The sequence below is a fragment of the Ambystoma mexicanum genome, chromosome 6p (assembly GCF_040938575.1).
Source record: "Ambystoma mexicanum isolate Mex_15411 chromosome 6p, UKY_AmexF1_1, whole genome shotgun sequence".
Lineage (NCBI taxonomy): Eukaryota > Metazoa > Chordata > Amphibia > Caudata > Ambystomatidae > Ambystoma > Ambystoma mexicanum.
In genome coordinates, this window is record NC_090935.1 from 1172994525 (window position 1) to 1173007380 (window position 12856).

Below are 12856 nucleotides of genomic sequence, written 5' to 3' on the forward strand. Positions count from 1 at the left end.
GAACATGGTGAGCAGGTCGGTCGCCCAGAATGATGGATCCCCTGGCAGGGCTGCTGCCCAGGTGCACCAGGCCCCCACAGGGGGGCATTTCCTCTGTGGCGGTACATGGGGACCGGTGCTGGGTTGGCTGGGAAGACCCTGGCGTGCAGGTGGCTCGCTGCTTCAGCAGAGAATGTTGCAGACCCCTGGCGCAGTTTCACCATATCCTCAGGGCCGAGAGGGATTGACTGCTGCCGACTCTCCTCCAGCAACCATCCCAGCGTCTCTCAGAAGTCACTAGGGTGGTGATGATGGACAGGGCCCCCTTGTGCCCCATTCGTCCCTGCAGGGAAAAGCTCTAATGCAGCATTGCCATGAGCTCTAGGACTGTCGGGAGTACTGGCCGTAGCTTTGGGCGCCAGCCTCACACATGCATTGACCAACCACAAGCCCAGCGGTTGTCCTGGGGAGGCCTCTACAGAGTGAAAAGCTGTAACGCAACCAAGCCTTCAACTCTAGAACTGCAGAGTCTCATATGAAAATCGAATTGTGTCTAGGCATATGCTTGTAAGTATTTCTTCTCTGGAAATCAGGGTGAGAATTTCTTAGCCTTAATGCTCTGAAAAGTTGTAAATGTTAAAAATAATACATCTTTTTCCCACATTTCCCACTGGGAAATAACCAAAACGCACACAAAACACCTCATGTCCTGCCTTCCAACGTTCACACAGATGTCCCGGCAAACGGCAGACCTCATATGCATGGGTGTACTCTCCTGGCGGTAAAGGAAAAGGGGTAAACCATTGGTATGTCAACTGTTCTGAGAAAGCAAGATTCATCCTGTCTTTGGCCTTGTGGGAACCCCACAGATGTGTGCGTGGGGTCTGACAGCCACCAAGGAAACCAGGGAACCGCCAGCATTTCTGAAAAGTAGACACCAATGGGAATCCAAAGAGGCATCAATTGCGTTAATCACGCTTCAATTTCTTAGCCAGAATGCATTGTTAATTTATAAATGTGACAATAAATGCACTATTTTCCAACATTTGCCAAGTCTGACCACCCAAACTTCGACTTCCCACCTACGACCTCAGATCAGATGTGGCGACTCAGCGTATTTAAGCATATTATTAAGCAGTGGAAAAGAAAATAACCAAGAATCCCTCAGTAACGGCGAATGAAGAGGGAAGAGTCCCGAATCCCCATCCGGAAACGGGTGCAGGAGATGCGGCGTACAGGAGACCAACTCCCAGGCATCGCTCAGGGGGCCCAAGTTAATCTAATTGAGGCTCAACCCACGGACGGTGTTAGGACCGGTAGTAGCCATGTGTGCCTCAGGATCCTGTCTTCTCAAAGTTGGGTTGCTTGCAAATGCAGCCCAAAGCAGATGGTTAACTCCATCTAAGGCTAAATACGGGCACCAGGCTGATAGCCAACAAGTACCATAAGGGAAAGTTGAAAAGAACTTTGAAGAAAGAGTTCAAGAGGGTGTGAAACAGTAGAGAGATAAACGGATGTGGTCCATGCAGTCTGCCCAGAGGATTGAACATGGTGAGCAGGTCGGTCGCCCTGAATGATGGATCCCCTGGCAGGGCCGCTGCCCAGGTGCACCAGGCCCCCGCAGGGGGCATTTCCTCTGTGGCGGTGCATGGTGACCGGCGCTGGTTTGGCTGGGAAGACCCTGGGGTGCAGGTGGCTGTCTGCTCCAGCAGAGAATGTTACAGACCCCTGGGGGCAGTTTCACCATGTCCTCAGGGCCGAGAGAGACTGACTGCTGCCGACCCTCCTCCAGCAACCATCCCAACCTCTCTCAGAGGTCACTAGGGTGGCGATGATGGACAGGGCCCCTTTGCGCCCCATTCATCCCTGCAGGGAAAAGCTCTAAAGCGGCACCACCATGAGCTCTAGGACTGTCAGGGGTACTTCCCGTGGCCTTGGGCGCCAGCCTCACACATGCATTGACCATCCACAAGCCCAGCGGTTGTCCTGAGGAGGCCTCTAGAGAGTGAAAAGCTGTAACACGACCGAGCCTTCGACTCTAGAACTGCAGAGTCTCATATGAAAATAGAATTGTGTCTAGGCCTATGCTTGTAAGTATTTCTTCTCTGGAAATCAGGGCAGGGGCATTGAAAGCCATGGAGTTCAAGACTTTTTAAACCCACAGTGCAAGTGAGCTGACCGTAGCCCAGCCAAGTAGTGGATCACATGACCTTTACGTATACAAGGGGCTGCTGTCTTCACCACCTGGGCTTACATTGTGTTACTGAGTCAACATCATGTAAATATGTACATTTTCAAGAACTGTTTCTTCAGAATGAGTGGGCACAACCTTTGAGTGTGCATGTTTTCACTGTGGATTGCTACATGTTAAATACACTCGCACAAAGCCTGTCAAGGAAGGAGTTTGTATTTAATAAAGCACCACATCCCAATAAAGTAGCCGCATCAGTGTTCTGCCAAGACTTTGATTGGAAAGGCAGAATTTAAGGTTAAAAGTCCTTCCCAGGCAATGAGGTGTTCCAGGCATTACCAGAGGGAGAACATATACAAACCACGGACTCATTTAGAACGTCAATGATCATGAATATACTTGAAAACTCCTTGGCGGATTTCTAAATATGTCTACTCCTTTGCTTGCGGCAGGCAGGCAGATTACATCTGATTGCCTCAACTTGCACAACTGGCACACCGATTATTTTAAAAGGTGACATGAAGCCTCAGGGAACCTGGTGTAGGCTGTGTATATATTAATACCTATAAGAAGCAATGCAGTCCATGCGGTTCTATTGTTTGGTGGTCCCTGACTCATGTTAGCATCGAGGCAACTGTTGGTACTGATGCTTTCTGCAAGCTGCCTCCTTGCTATATCTACCTCTCTGTCATTCTCATGTCAGACTACAGTCTTACATAGGGCATTCATGCGCCAGAACACTTCAAAGCTATAACAATGGCAGTAGGCCCTATGCAAATATCAAATGGTATACCATAACATGTCCAACACTCTTGTCTCCAGTCTCTGAACATCCCTTTTGTCTAATTCCCACCACATTGCAATTCTCTGCTAATGCTCCAGCCCCATTCCTCACCCTCCATAACCTGTCCACTTGGGTCCTCTTTCCTATCCCTCCCGTTTTGGTGGTTCCTTATTGCTGCTGACAATTCACCCCTTAAGAATGGTTTATTTCTCATGGTATGCTATACAAAAATCACTAATTGTGGTTAGCGTGGATTTAGTGTGGCTTCGTATATAGTTATTGGCTCACTCTTATAACACTATTTGAAAACCACTGACCTTTTCTAACCTGGATGTGTGTACCTTTCTGGTAATTGCTAGTCCATCTACTCTATCCATACTATGGGGTGTGTCCTGGCTTATTGCTAACAATCTGAGTCCTGTATCAATGTTTGAGCACTTTTATATTTTATGAGTCTGGTAATCTGACTTCTGTGTCTATGCATGAGTAAGTGAACCTTTTTCATATGGCTACCGATCTTTGTCCTACATCTGTATTACAGCCCTCATACCTTAATCATAGTTGGTATTGCTAAAACGTGTCTTGCAACTATGCTAGAACACAAATAGCATAATTGTGCACTTCTCCATGACACTTTATTATTATTCTGATTACCTATGGATGAAGGTGGTTAGGAGACCTCTGAGGGCAGCATATCAACTATGTGTTGTGACTCCGACAACTGGTGGCAGTGCACGAGATATCCATTAGTGACCTTGGTTCCAGTGGAGAGGCAAGATTTTCTTTGCCCCAGTAACATGTTAAGATGTTTAAATCATGTCTTTGAAATCCATGTATATGGATTTAAGTGCTTTAAAATGCACTCTTTTGACCACCCTCCTCCCCCATCCCGGCAAACTTCCATTAGTGGAGCTGGGCTTGTTCGCAAGGCTTACCCACTTGTTGAAAAAAAGGGCAATTTGAAAAAAAACATCCATGGCCACTTATGGATCCCAGTCCACCCCTGGGCACTAAGGAGGCTGGTCCGCAACTGCAGGAGTCCTAAACTGCAGTGAATTCCTGGGTACTTTTGTGGTTGGCAGAGAAGCAGTTCTTGTCCGAGCAGCAGGTAATCCCCAATGGTCCCTGGGGATGGTTAGGGGACAGAGCTTGCCTCTGCCTTGGACACTTAGTCTTCACCTCACTGGCAGAGGACTTTGGAAGGATCCACTCTACAAAACAGACGTCGAAAGAAATTGAAATATTCTTGAAATGTGGAAGTCCAAAATATGATTCCATGATGATTCACAAGATGATTCTCAAGACAATTCAAAGAAGTGGAGAGAGACCCCTTCTTTTAAAAGTAAAGGTCTGCAGGGGATTGGACTAAAACTGGCCTGCCTTAGTGGTCCATTCTGTGTTCTTGAAAGAAGTGCACTTTGCCCTTCTGACAGTCCACCCAAAGTGCTTTGTGCTAGAGAAAGTGGAGGGGACAGGTAGGATGGAGAGAGAGGTAGAGTGATACAACTGCACAGAGCCTTCCTTTCTACTCTAACCCCGTCCCCTTCCCTTCTGACTAGGATCAAAACCCCTTTGAAATGCAGCAACCTGTTCCCAGGCCAGGCTACTGTGGAGTGGCTGTTTTCTGGGGAAGGGCATTACCTACCCTTACAAAGGAACAAAGAGAAGCAATCCCCAATGCTCCAGTCCATACCGCCAGCTGTGGCAATGTCCAGCCTTTCTGATGAGAATGCATATAATTCTTCGACAGCTGAGCGTTAACCTCAAGGGCTGACACACGTGTGATATCAAATTGCTGTGGCTGTACTAATTATGAGAATACCATAACACAATACCATATCTCATCAATGCCTTATATTTAAAGATGTTTTTGCTGCCAAGAGGTAGACCCATAAAATAGGGTTTAGGGCAGGGGTTCAGATCTTAAGTGCAGCCCTGTGCTGCACAGACATGGCTGTCACTGCAGCTGTCAAATGATCACCTGTGAACTCTGAGCCTATTCTCTGCCCTTGATAGAGCAGTGTTGCAGATCAGGATACTGTTGTTAAATAGATGCATAGTTGTTCTACTCAGAAGGAATAACGTTTTCCATTCCACAGGGCTCATGTCTATCTCCCAGACTCTTTAGTGGGTGAATTAAACATCCGCATGGCTTAATAACCAGGGAAAGGTTGTCATTCCATAATGTGCGGGTGACACCCATGTCTTTGTGGAACTTGCAGGCATCCCAACTGAAAATGTGGCATATATTCAAACCACTGTAAATATAATTGGAAGATGGATGAAGAACAGCTGGCTAAACCCAAACCACTCTAATACATAAATGCTTCTATTGAATACACAGAATTCAAGGGCTACCCCAAATAATTCAAATGCTGATATTGATATTTCTCTCTGCTAATTTAACATAAAAACCCAGCCTACCGTTAAGTAATTTTGGGTCATTTCTGACTGCTCTCTCCATTGCTCTGTAGGCAAGCACCATTATTAGCGTATTTAGCATGGCCTAGTGCTATTTCATCAAAATCACTTGTTCCAGTTAAAAGGCAAGTTGTGAATCCATAGCCAGAACAATGATTGCATTTGAACTGGAGTCTTCTAAAATGTGCTCGTTCACGGTGCTAATCAATCTGTCAGCCATAGATTATATGTTTTTCAGCAAAGATGCAAGCAAATAATGGACATGGTGACCTTATTGCAACTTTTTCTGAAAACATGACACTGGCACCCTGTGAGAGCACACATAATTATTTAGCCTTGAACTTGGCACACAAGGCCTTATGAGGATGTGCTACCTTAAAGATAAAGTGAAATGATGTTTGGAGATAAAGTGGGGGATTTGACGGTGCAGGAAAAATTGTGGTAATTCCATTACCGACAAAATAGTGGCGGCAACTGAATTACCTCCACTTTTTTCCCAGACTGCCAAACTTGTAATGAGGCACTCTGTAACTACACACAGAATTGACTAATGTGACTGTGTCACATGGTGTCCAGTGATAAAGTCACAAAGGAAATGGCCAGGCGACAAGATTTCCCAAATAAAGCACCCTCAGTAAAATCAAACACTATGCTCACATATTCTAGGATTGGAGTTAACAATATAACATTATAACTGTACTAGAATCCTTGGGACAAAGTATTTCTGGGGTCAGGACTAATTTGCAACTTTTTTCAGGTAGCATTATCACATGGAAGCATGTCACAGGGCATCCTTGGATACGGTTGAAGGCATCAATGTGAAGTTGACCAATTTATTGCAAAATTTGACTTGTTGTTGGTATACAGTAGCACAACGAGTGAAATCATTTTATATCCTATGTCAAATTACTCCAAAACTTTCCATAGGTATCTTCACTCAGCTTGACTGGAATTTTTATTGACATGAAAGCAATGGTGCGCTCAGAAATGATAATTGATAAAATGATTGGCAATAGTCTAAAACATAGTTTGCACACATTTTGAATGGAAGTTCCTATGTAAACACTTTGAGAAAACGAGGCTCAAAGTGTTTACATGGGAGCATCCATTTTGTGATTTCAGGCAGCCTCCTCAGCTCTGCTCTTGCGGCACTAAACAAGCAGCAAAAGCCCCCTACTGGCAGCTTTTGCTTACTGCAGCCCGAGCAGAGCTGATGAGGCTGCCTTAACTTTCATTTTACATTTTCTATGCTCCCTAAACCCAGGGAGTCACAGAAAACGTAAAACGAAGGCAAAAAGCCGAGGTGCACCAATTAAAAGTAGAACGTTGTTGTATTTGTGATTGCCGTGGTTGGAAAACCACGGCAATCACAAATACAACAACGTTGTTATTCTGACAGCGGCAGCTTTCGCGTTGATTCTCCTGGGCTCCCCCAACCCTGAGGGAGTCCAGGAGACTCCCAGCGAAAGCTGCCGCATTCAGAATAACAACGATTTTCTATTTGTAAATTCTGCGGGATTTACAAATCCAAAAATATTATATTTATCACTGTGGCAACTTTCGCTTGGAGTCTCCTGGACTCCCTCATGGTTGGGTGAGCCCAGGAGACTCCACGCAAAAGCTGGCGCAGTGAGAAGCACTGCAGCATTTCTAAACACCCACATTGTGTTTCTGTCTACAGCAGCTTTCACTTTGGGGCTCTCTGGCTCCCACCGGGGAGCCTGAGAGCCCCAAAGTGAAAGCTGCTGTAGGCAGAAACACTGCCGCATTTCTAAACACCCGCGTTGCGTTTCTGCCTGCAGCGGCTTTCACTTTGGAGCTCTCGGGCTCCCCACGGGGAGCCAGAGAGCCCCAAAGTGAAAGCTGCTGTAGGCAGAATCACTGCGGCATGGAAACACAACTGTGTTGTGTTTCTGCCTGCCTTGGTTTCACTTTGGATCTGTGGTGCTCCCCGGGGGAGCACCGGAGACCCAAAGTGATAGCCACGGTAGGCAGAAAAACAACACAGTTGTGTTTCAAAAATGGTGTGGTTTTTCTTTCTAAGTTTCTCAAGCTCCTCCAGCTCGAAAGAGCGTGAGAAACTTAGAATGAAAACCCGCAGCGTTTTTAAACACATCAACGTTGCATTTATGTTTGCGGTAGCTTCATCTTGGAGCACAGGGGGCTACCGCAAACATAAATACAACGTTTCAAAAGCTGCTGGCTCCTCCAGCCCGGAAAACGTAGAAAAAAAATGCAGCTAGTGCTTATTTTGAAAAAAATAGCACTTACCGAGATGCAGCTGCAGCTTTCCTGCCTATAGTCTCTGGTCTCCGCCCTCCGAGTCCGGCACCAATGAAGCAAAAGACACCCAGTTTTAGCTTTTGTTTACTACAGCTGGCTGGCTTTTCCTTCATTAGTGCCGCAAAGGCAAGCACAGGTGGCATCCATTTCGCAAAATGGATGCCCCCTAGTGCTTCCCATTTTAAAGTTTGAGCTTCATTTGCTCAATACCTTACATAGGGATTTAAAAATATATATATTTTAGATATTTATTTTATTATTGGCCATCTTTTTGGCCAATAATATTTCTGACCACATCATTCCTTTAATGGTGATAGGGTCTGCCAGGACTGGTGATTTATTAGTGATGGTTGATAGATGACAAAAATTAACTGCTTGTAACCAATAGTTGTCCACCCACAAACCCACATGATGCAGTGAAATCAAACGAGGAAGAATGTGGTTTATATAAGTGACTTAATATAGCATACAACTATATTAATATTTAATCAGGGAAACTTCTCAGGAGATTTCTGCCCATCTGGGGTTGTGACACGTTTACAGAAAACCACCACATTAGCCTTGATAACGTTTCCTTTTTAACCACCACAGTCTAGAGAAGCTTTTCTCCTAACATGTTTACAACATTAATAGAAACAAATATGCTTTAAGTCCGTCTGGTGCTGAGGCCTTCCCTTTGGTCATTGCTTTCATGGCAGATTTGATTCCCTGCCCATTAGGCTTTTTAAGGCCTCCATGGACTCCCTTGGGATTGTAAGAAGAGCAATAGCTCCAGGAGAGCCAGAGGCAGCTCATGTGTAGAGTTTCCTACACACATTGTGGAAATACCTGTGAAAAGGCCCTCCAGTGACCCTGTCTTAAGATCTAAGGGGACCCCTTCACATCATTAATCATAAAGTAGCCTTTTTGGTTTCAATCACCACCAGTTATTTCATCCATGATGGAATTGAGTTCTCCCCTTAAGTAGAACTAACTGTGTTTGGATGCTGAGGGAAGGGTTGAAACATCACTGTCTTAATTTAGCCAGGACCTCACCATTGATAAAAGCAGTAGATGCCCTCTTCTGAACATTTACTATTTTTTTTCTTGTTTTGTCATCGCTAACCTGTCTATTCTTTGATATGTTATTCTCAGTAGGCCCCATAGAGAAGATGTACAGGCCACCTATTTAAGTGCACCTGTCTTTTCGGTTGTACACATTAAATATTCTATTTAGCACATGGTACATTTAGATTCAGTACAGCTCATACCACAGCATGGTCGTAAGGTATCTAATTTGGCCATGAATGCCTGGAATATGCTTAGAAAGAGCGAACATGTGGTCACTGTGTAGTCGATTCTTGAATACGATTTTTGATGTTGGAGAAAAAGAAGTGATCAACCCCATTAGGATGCAAAGTTTGTCAGATGCAAGGTAAAAACAGGGTATAATCATGGCATGTTACACAATGCGGTTGAATGATTGAAAGAAATATGGCTTCAAAACTGCGTTCAAAATTACAATCCATTCAGTGATTAGAGTCACCCCAAGAAACAGCAGATCACTGGGAATTGAAGTAAAATGGAAAGAAAACACATGCATGTCAGACGTAGTTGCACATATATTTAATACAGTTGGGGTCACATGTTTAATTGTTAAGTTAGCTAGAACCCACTCTCATGTGGGGTTCCCAAGGAAGATTTGGAGAACTGTACGTTTTGTCCACAATGTATGCATGAAGGCCTCAAGAGTATGCACGAATAATCCAGAAGTGTGGTGGCTTATTTGTCCTGCCGTTTCTATATGTTGTTCACTAGGTGGAACTCAGAATGTTATTTCTATCACTGCAAAGTCTGAGCCAAGAGTGGCATGTTCAATATTAGACTGTATGCAAAGATGAATCTTATTGGTATCTCAAGGTAAGCAAATGGAGTGGTCAAACTAGTAAAGTTACATTGAAAATTCCTGGCTGCTTGATATCCAATTGGTTATTTTTAAGAGTTTTGTCCATGTTATCCCATGCTAGGCTTTATTTTAGCTCATGGTGAGACAGGGCTGTGCCTTACGTAGGATTAGGTAGTAGTATAGTATAGTAATATGTAGCCATCTATAGCGAAGTGAGAACATATGCCTGAGCTACCTATGCAAGCTATGTTCGTTGGACTGTGTGAACGACTGATGTGGATGGGCTACAAACACAGTAGGTGCGGAGAAAAAGGCCAGATATCAGTTTTTATTTTTCTAAATGCACTGACAGTATGGCACACTTATGCTTTGTTATGCTATACTGTGGTATGGAACTATTCTTTATCTGTTACCATAAGGCTATGGCATGCATTGTTGCTTGTCCAGTGCTTCATTCGATAATAAGGCGCCCTATAGGACTAAGGAGTTGGAAGGGAATAGGTCAGGCTGCAAGCCACCAACATGAGCACCATTGCAGCAGAAGCTCAAACGCTCAGCAGTAAAGGACACCCCTCCCCCGCCTCTGCCAGCCATCCACAATGTAGAAAATGCACATGCAACCTAAGTGAATGTGTTCCAAAGCAGACTCGCAGCTAAGAGGACTTCATTAAACTATAAATCCAGATCTAGGTTGCACCTAACTTAACTAACAAAGTTTAGTCTTATAGACGAAAAAAAAATGCTTCCCAAAGCCAAGAGTGTTTTACCCTCCAACACAGATTTTACCTGGTCTTGCCATAATGACTCTATGAAGACTGCAGTCCTTAGGGTCTCCAAGGATATGTGGCATGTCAAAATGCATGATTCACATAATTTGCAGCACTCAGTAAGTTGTACATCCTGTCCAAGGATTTGATGATTGGTTGCATGTTTTAGTGTTTAATTCTGCATTGCACCTGACTGATGAGTCCAGCAGACTGTTTTTGTTTGCTCAACTACTCACCCACAACACCCTCGTGTTCCAAACCCCAACACCCTCAAATGTTTTCACATACGCAGCAGTCCACATTAGCACTCAAATAATATGTATGAATGTCGTACAAGTATCCTGTGTAGACGATTTCCCAACTAACTGGCTGCCATCATTTGCTGAGTGAAGATATACGTGGAAATGACAGAAGAGTTTAAAATATAAAATGCTACACACTACCATTGTATGACCTTAGCTGATGGTATTTAACAGGACATGTGGGTAACGTCTGATTGTCTGTTATTAGAAAACGATTCACAGGAAGAAAAGGTTGAGGAAGTTGCCAAGCCCAAGAGAGGACGTGCTCGATATGCAACAAAAGCAATAGACAGTGATGAAGAGGATGCAAGCGGGCAAGAAGATAAGGCACCCCGGAAAAAAAGGATCAACAGAAGGAAAAAAGCTAAAGAGGAAGAGAGTGAGGATGAGAGTGACTCCGAGGGTGACGGGCCCAGAGGTAGGAAGAAAAAGGGTCAGGCTGACAACAAAAGCAAAGCATCCAACACTAAGAAGCAAAAAGACGAACAGAATAAAGGCAAACAGAAAAAGAAGAAGAAGAAAGACAGCAGGTGCAGTACTGCCAACATGGTTTTGTAATGTTTCTTTCTCTGTGAAATCCATTCTTGCAGAGTTTATTTGATCTTAGTCATTCCTGGTAAAGAATATTGATGATGAAGCATTTATATCACTCCTTCACTATTACATTTGGTTAGGTGACATTTGAAACCAACTTTATTTTTTTATTTTTTTATTTATTGTTGTTTTAATCAAGATTAAAACATCTTGATTTTTTCAACATTACAATATCGAAATAGAATTCACTGATAAAATACAACATTTGTACATAATTGTTGGATATTAAATTAATATATTTAACAAATCTGTTTAATAAAACATAACAGTTAACTTATTAGCTCATCTTTCCTTACTTTTTCATTTTAAAACCGTACAAAAAGTTCAAAATATCATATCTGACAGTTTTCCTTACAGTGTGAAATAACACGTTCCATAGTTCTGTAGTAGACTCAATATTTGATCTCTCAAATAAAGATTTAAAAAACAAGATTCTCTGTGGAAGTAGTATTGCACATTCTGCACATAGGTGTCTTAATGTTTCAGGAGCGGTTTGACAGTATTGACAGGGTAGTGCTTCTAATGGTAAGATTTTTCTTCTGCATAATATTTCGTGGGTAGGCCATATATTTAAACAAAAGCGCAGGAAATCATCTCGCTGACGAGAATTTAGAAACAACATAAAATAAGGTTCCACCATATTGTAACGTTGTATATTGAATGGATTATCTATGACTGTCTGATACAAGATAGAGGCATTCCTAGTCTTGATCCAGTCAAGTTTCCATAATTGCTTTTTAGCCGTATTAGGATTATTGATCAAAGTGAGATCAGAAAGATTCAATTGTGTAAGAATTCCCTGCGCCTTCATTCGCCATATTGTAGGAAAGTTGTCTTTTGATTTTAACAAGTAATTTGCTACAATATACATTAGCCCCTCAGAGTTTCTATTAATTGCCATTAAACATTTCCTGTACAAGGAACAGAGTTTCCATTTATAGGTTGCATATAGCAACAATAAGGCTAGCTCATGCCTCAGAATGGCTAGGGATATCGCCATTGGTAAGTTTAACACACGTTTCCAAAAATGACCTTCCAAGGCAGTCCAGTATTCATATGTTTTTATTTTAAAGGCTTCACTACCATATGTGACCACAGGCACAAACATTTGTTTATAATAAATTATAATAGGTTTTAATGAAAATTTGCAATACTTGGCCTTGATCAGTCAAGCCTGAGACAGTGTCATGATCGCTTTTTGCTATATATCATTTTCATATCCCACTGAGCTCACTTGTTGGGTTATTAAAGTTCCCAAATAAAGATATGAGGGGACTGCATCCAAATTTGTTGATTGCAATGGCCATTGTTGGATTTTAGATCTCTGCCTAAGAGTCCCAAATTGAATCACCTTGGTTTTCGCAACGTTTATTGAAATATAATTTTCTAAACAGTAGTTCTCCAATGATTTCAATAGGGCAAACAGACCATTAGGGGTTTTAGAGAGTAAAACCATGTCATCTGCATATAAGAGGTGTTGAATAGGGATGCCGTCTATTTTTGGTGAGTTTGTCAATGTTAATGCAAATCAGGATTTTATGTCTGCTATAAAAAAGTTGAATAGGGCGGACTCCAGAAGGCATCCTTGCTTCATCCCATGGGCTTTTTTAATAGGATCAGAAAGGAGGCCAGTAGTATCCAATCTGATTT

At 43.0% G+C, this 12856-nt stretch overlaps 1 protein-coding gene across 1 annotated transcript in view; it reads left to right on the plus strand.

Moving 5' to 3' along the window:
• Positions 1 to 12856, plus strand: part of LOC138510277 (transmembrane channel-like protein 2-A) — a 1079160-nt gene that overhangs the window by 38628 nt on the left and 1027676 nt on the right. The window contains exon 3 of the mRNA XM_069625812.1: positions 10821 to 11142. Within this exon, the coding sequence (XP_069481913.1) occupies positions 10821 to 11142 (322 nt within the window). The remainder of the gene's footprint in view (positions 1 to 10820; positions 11143 to 12856) is intronic.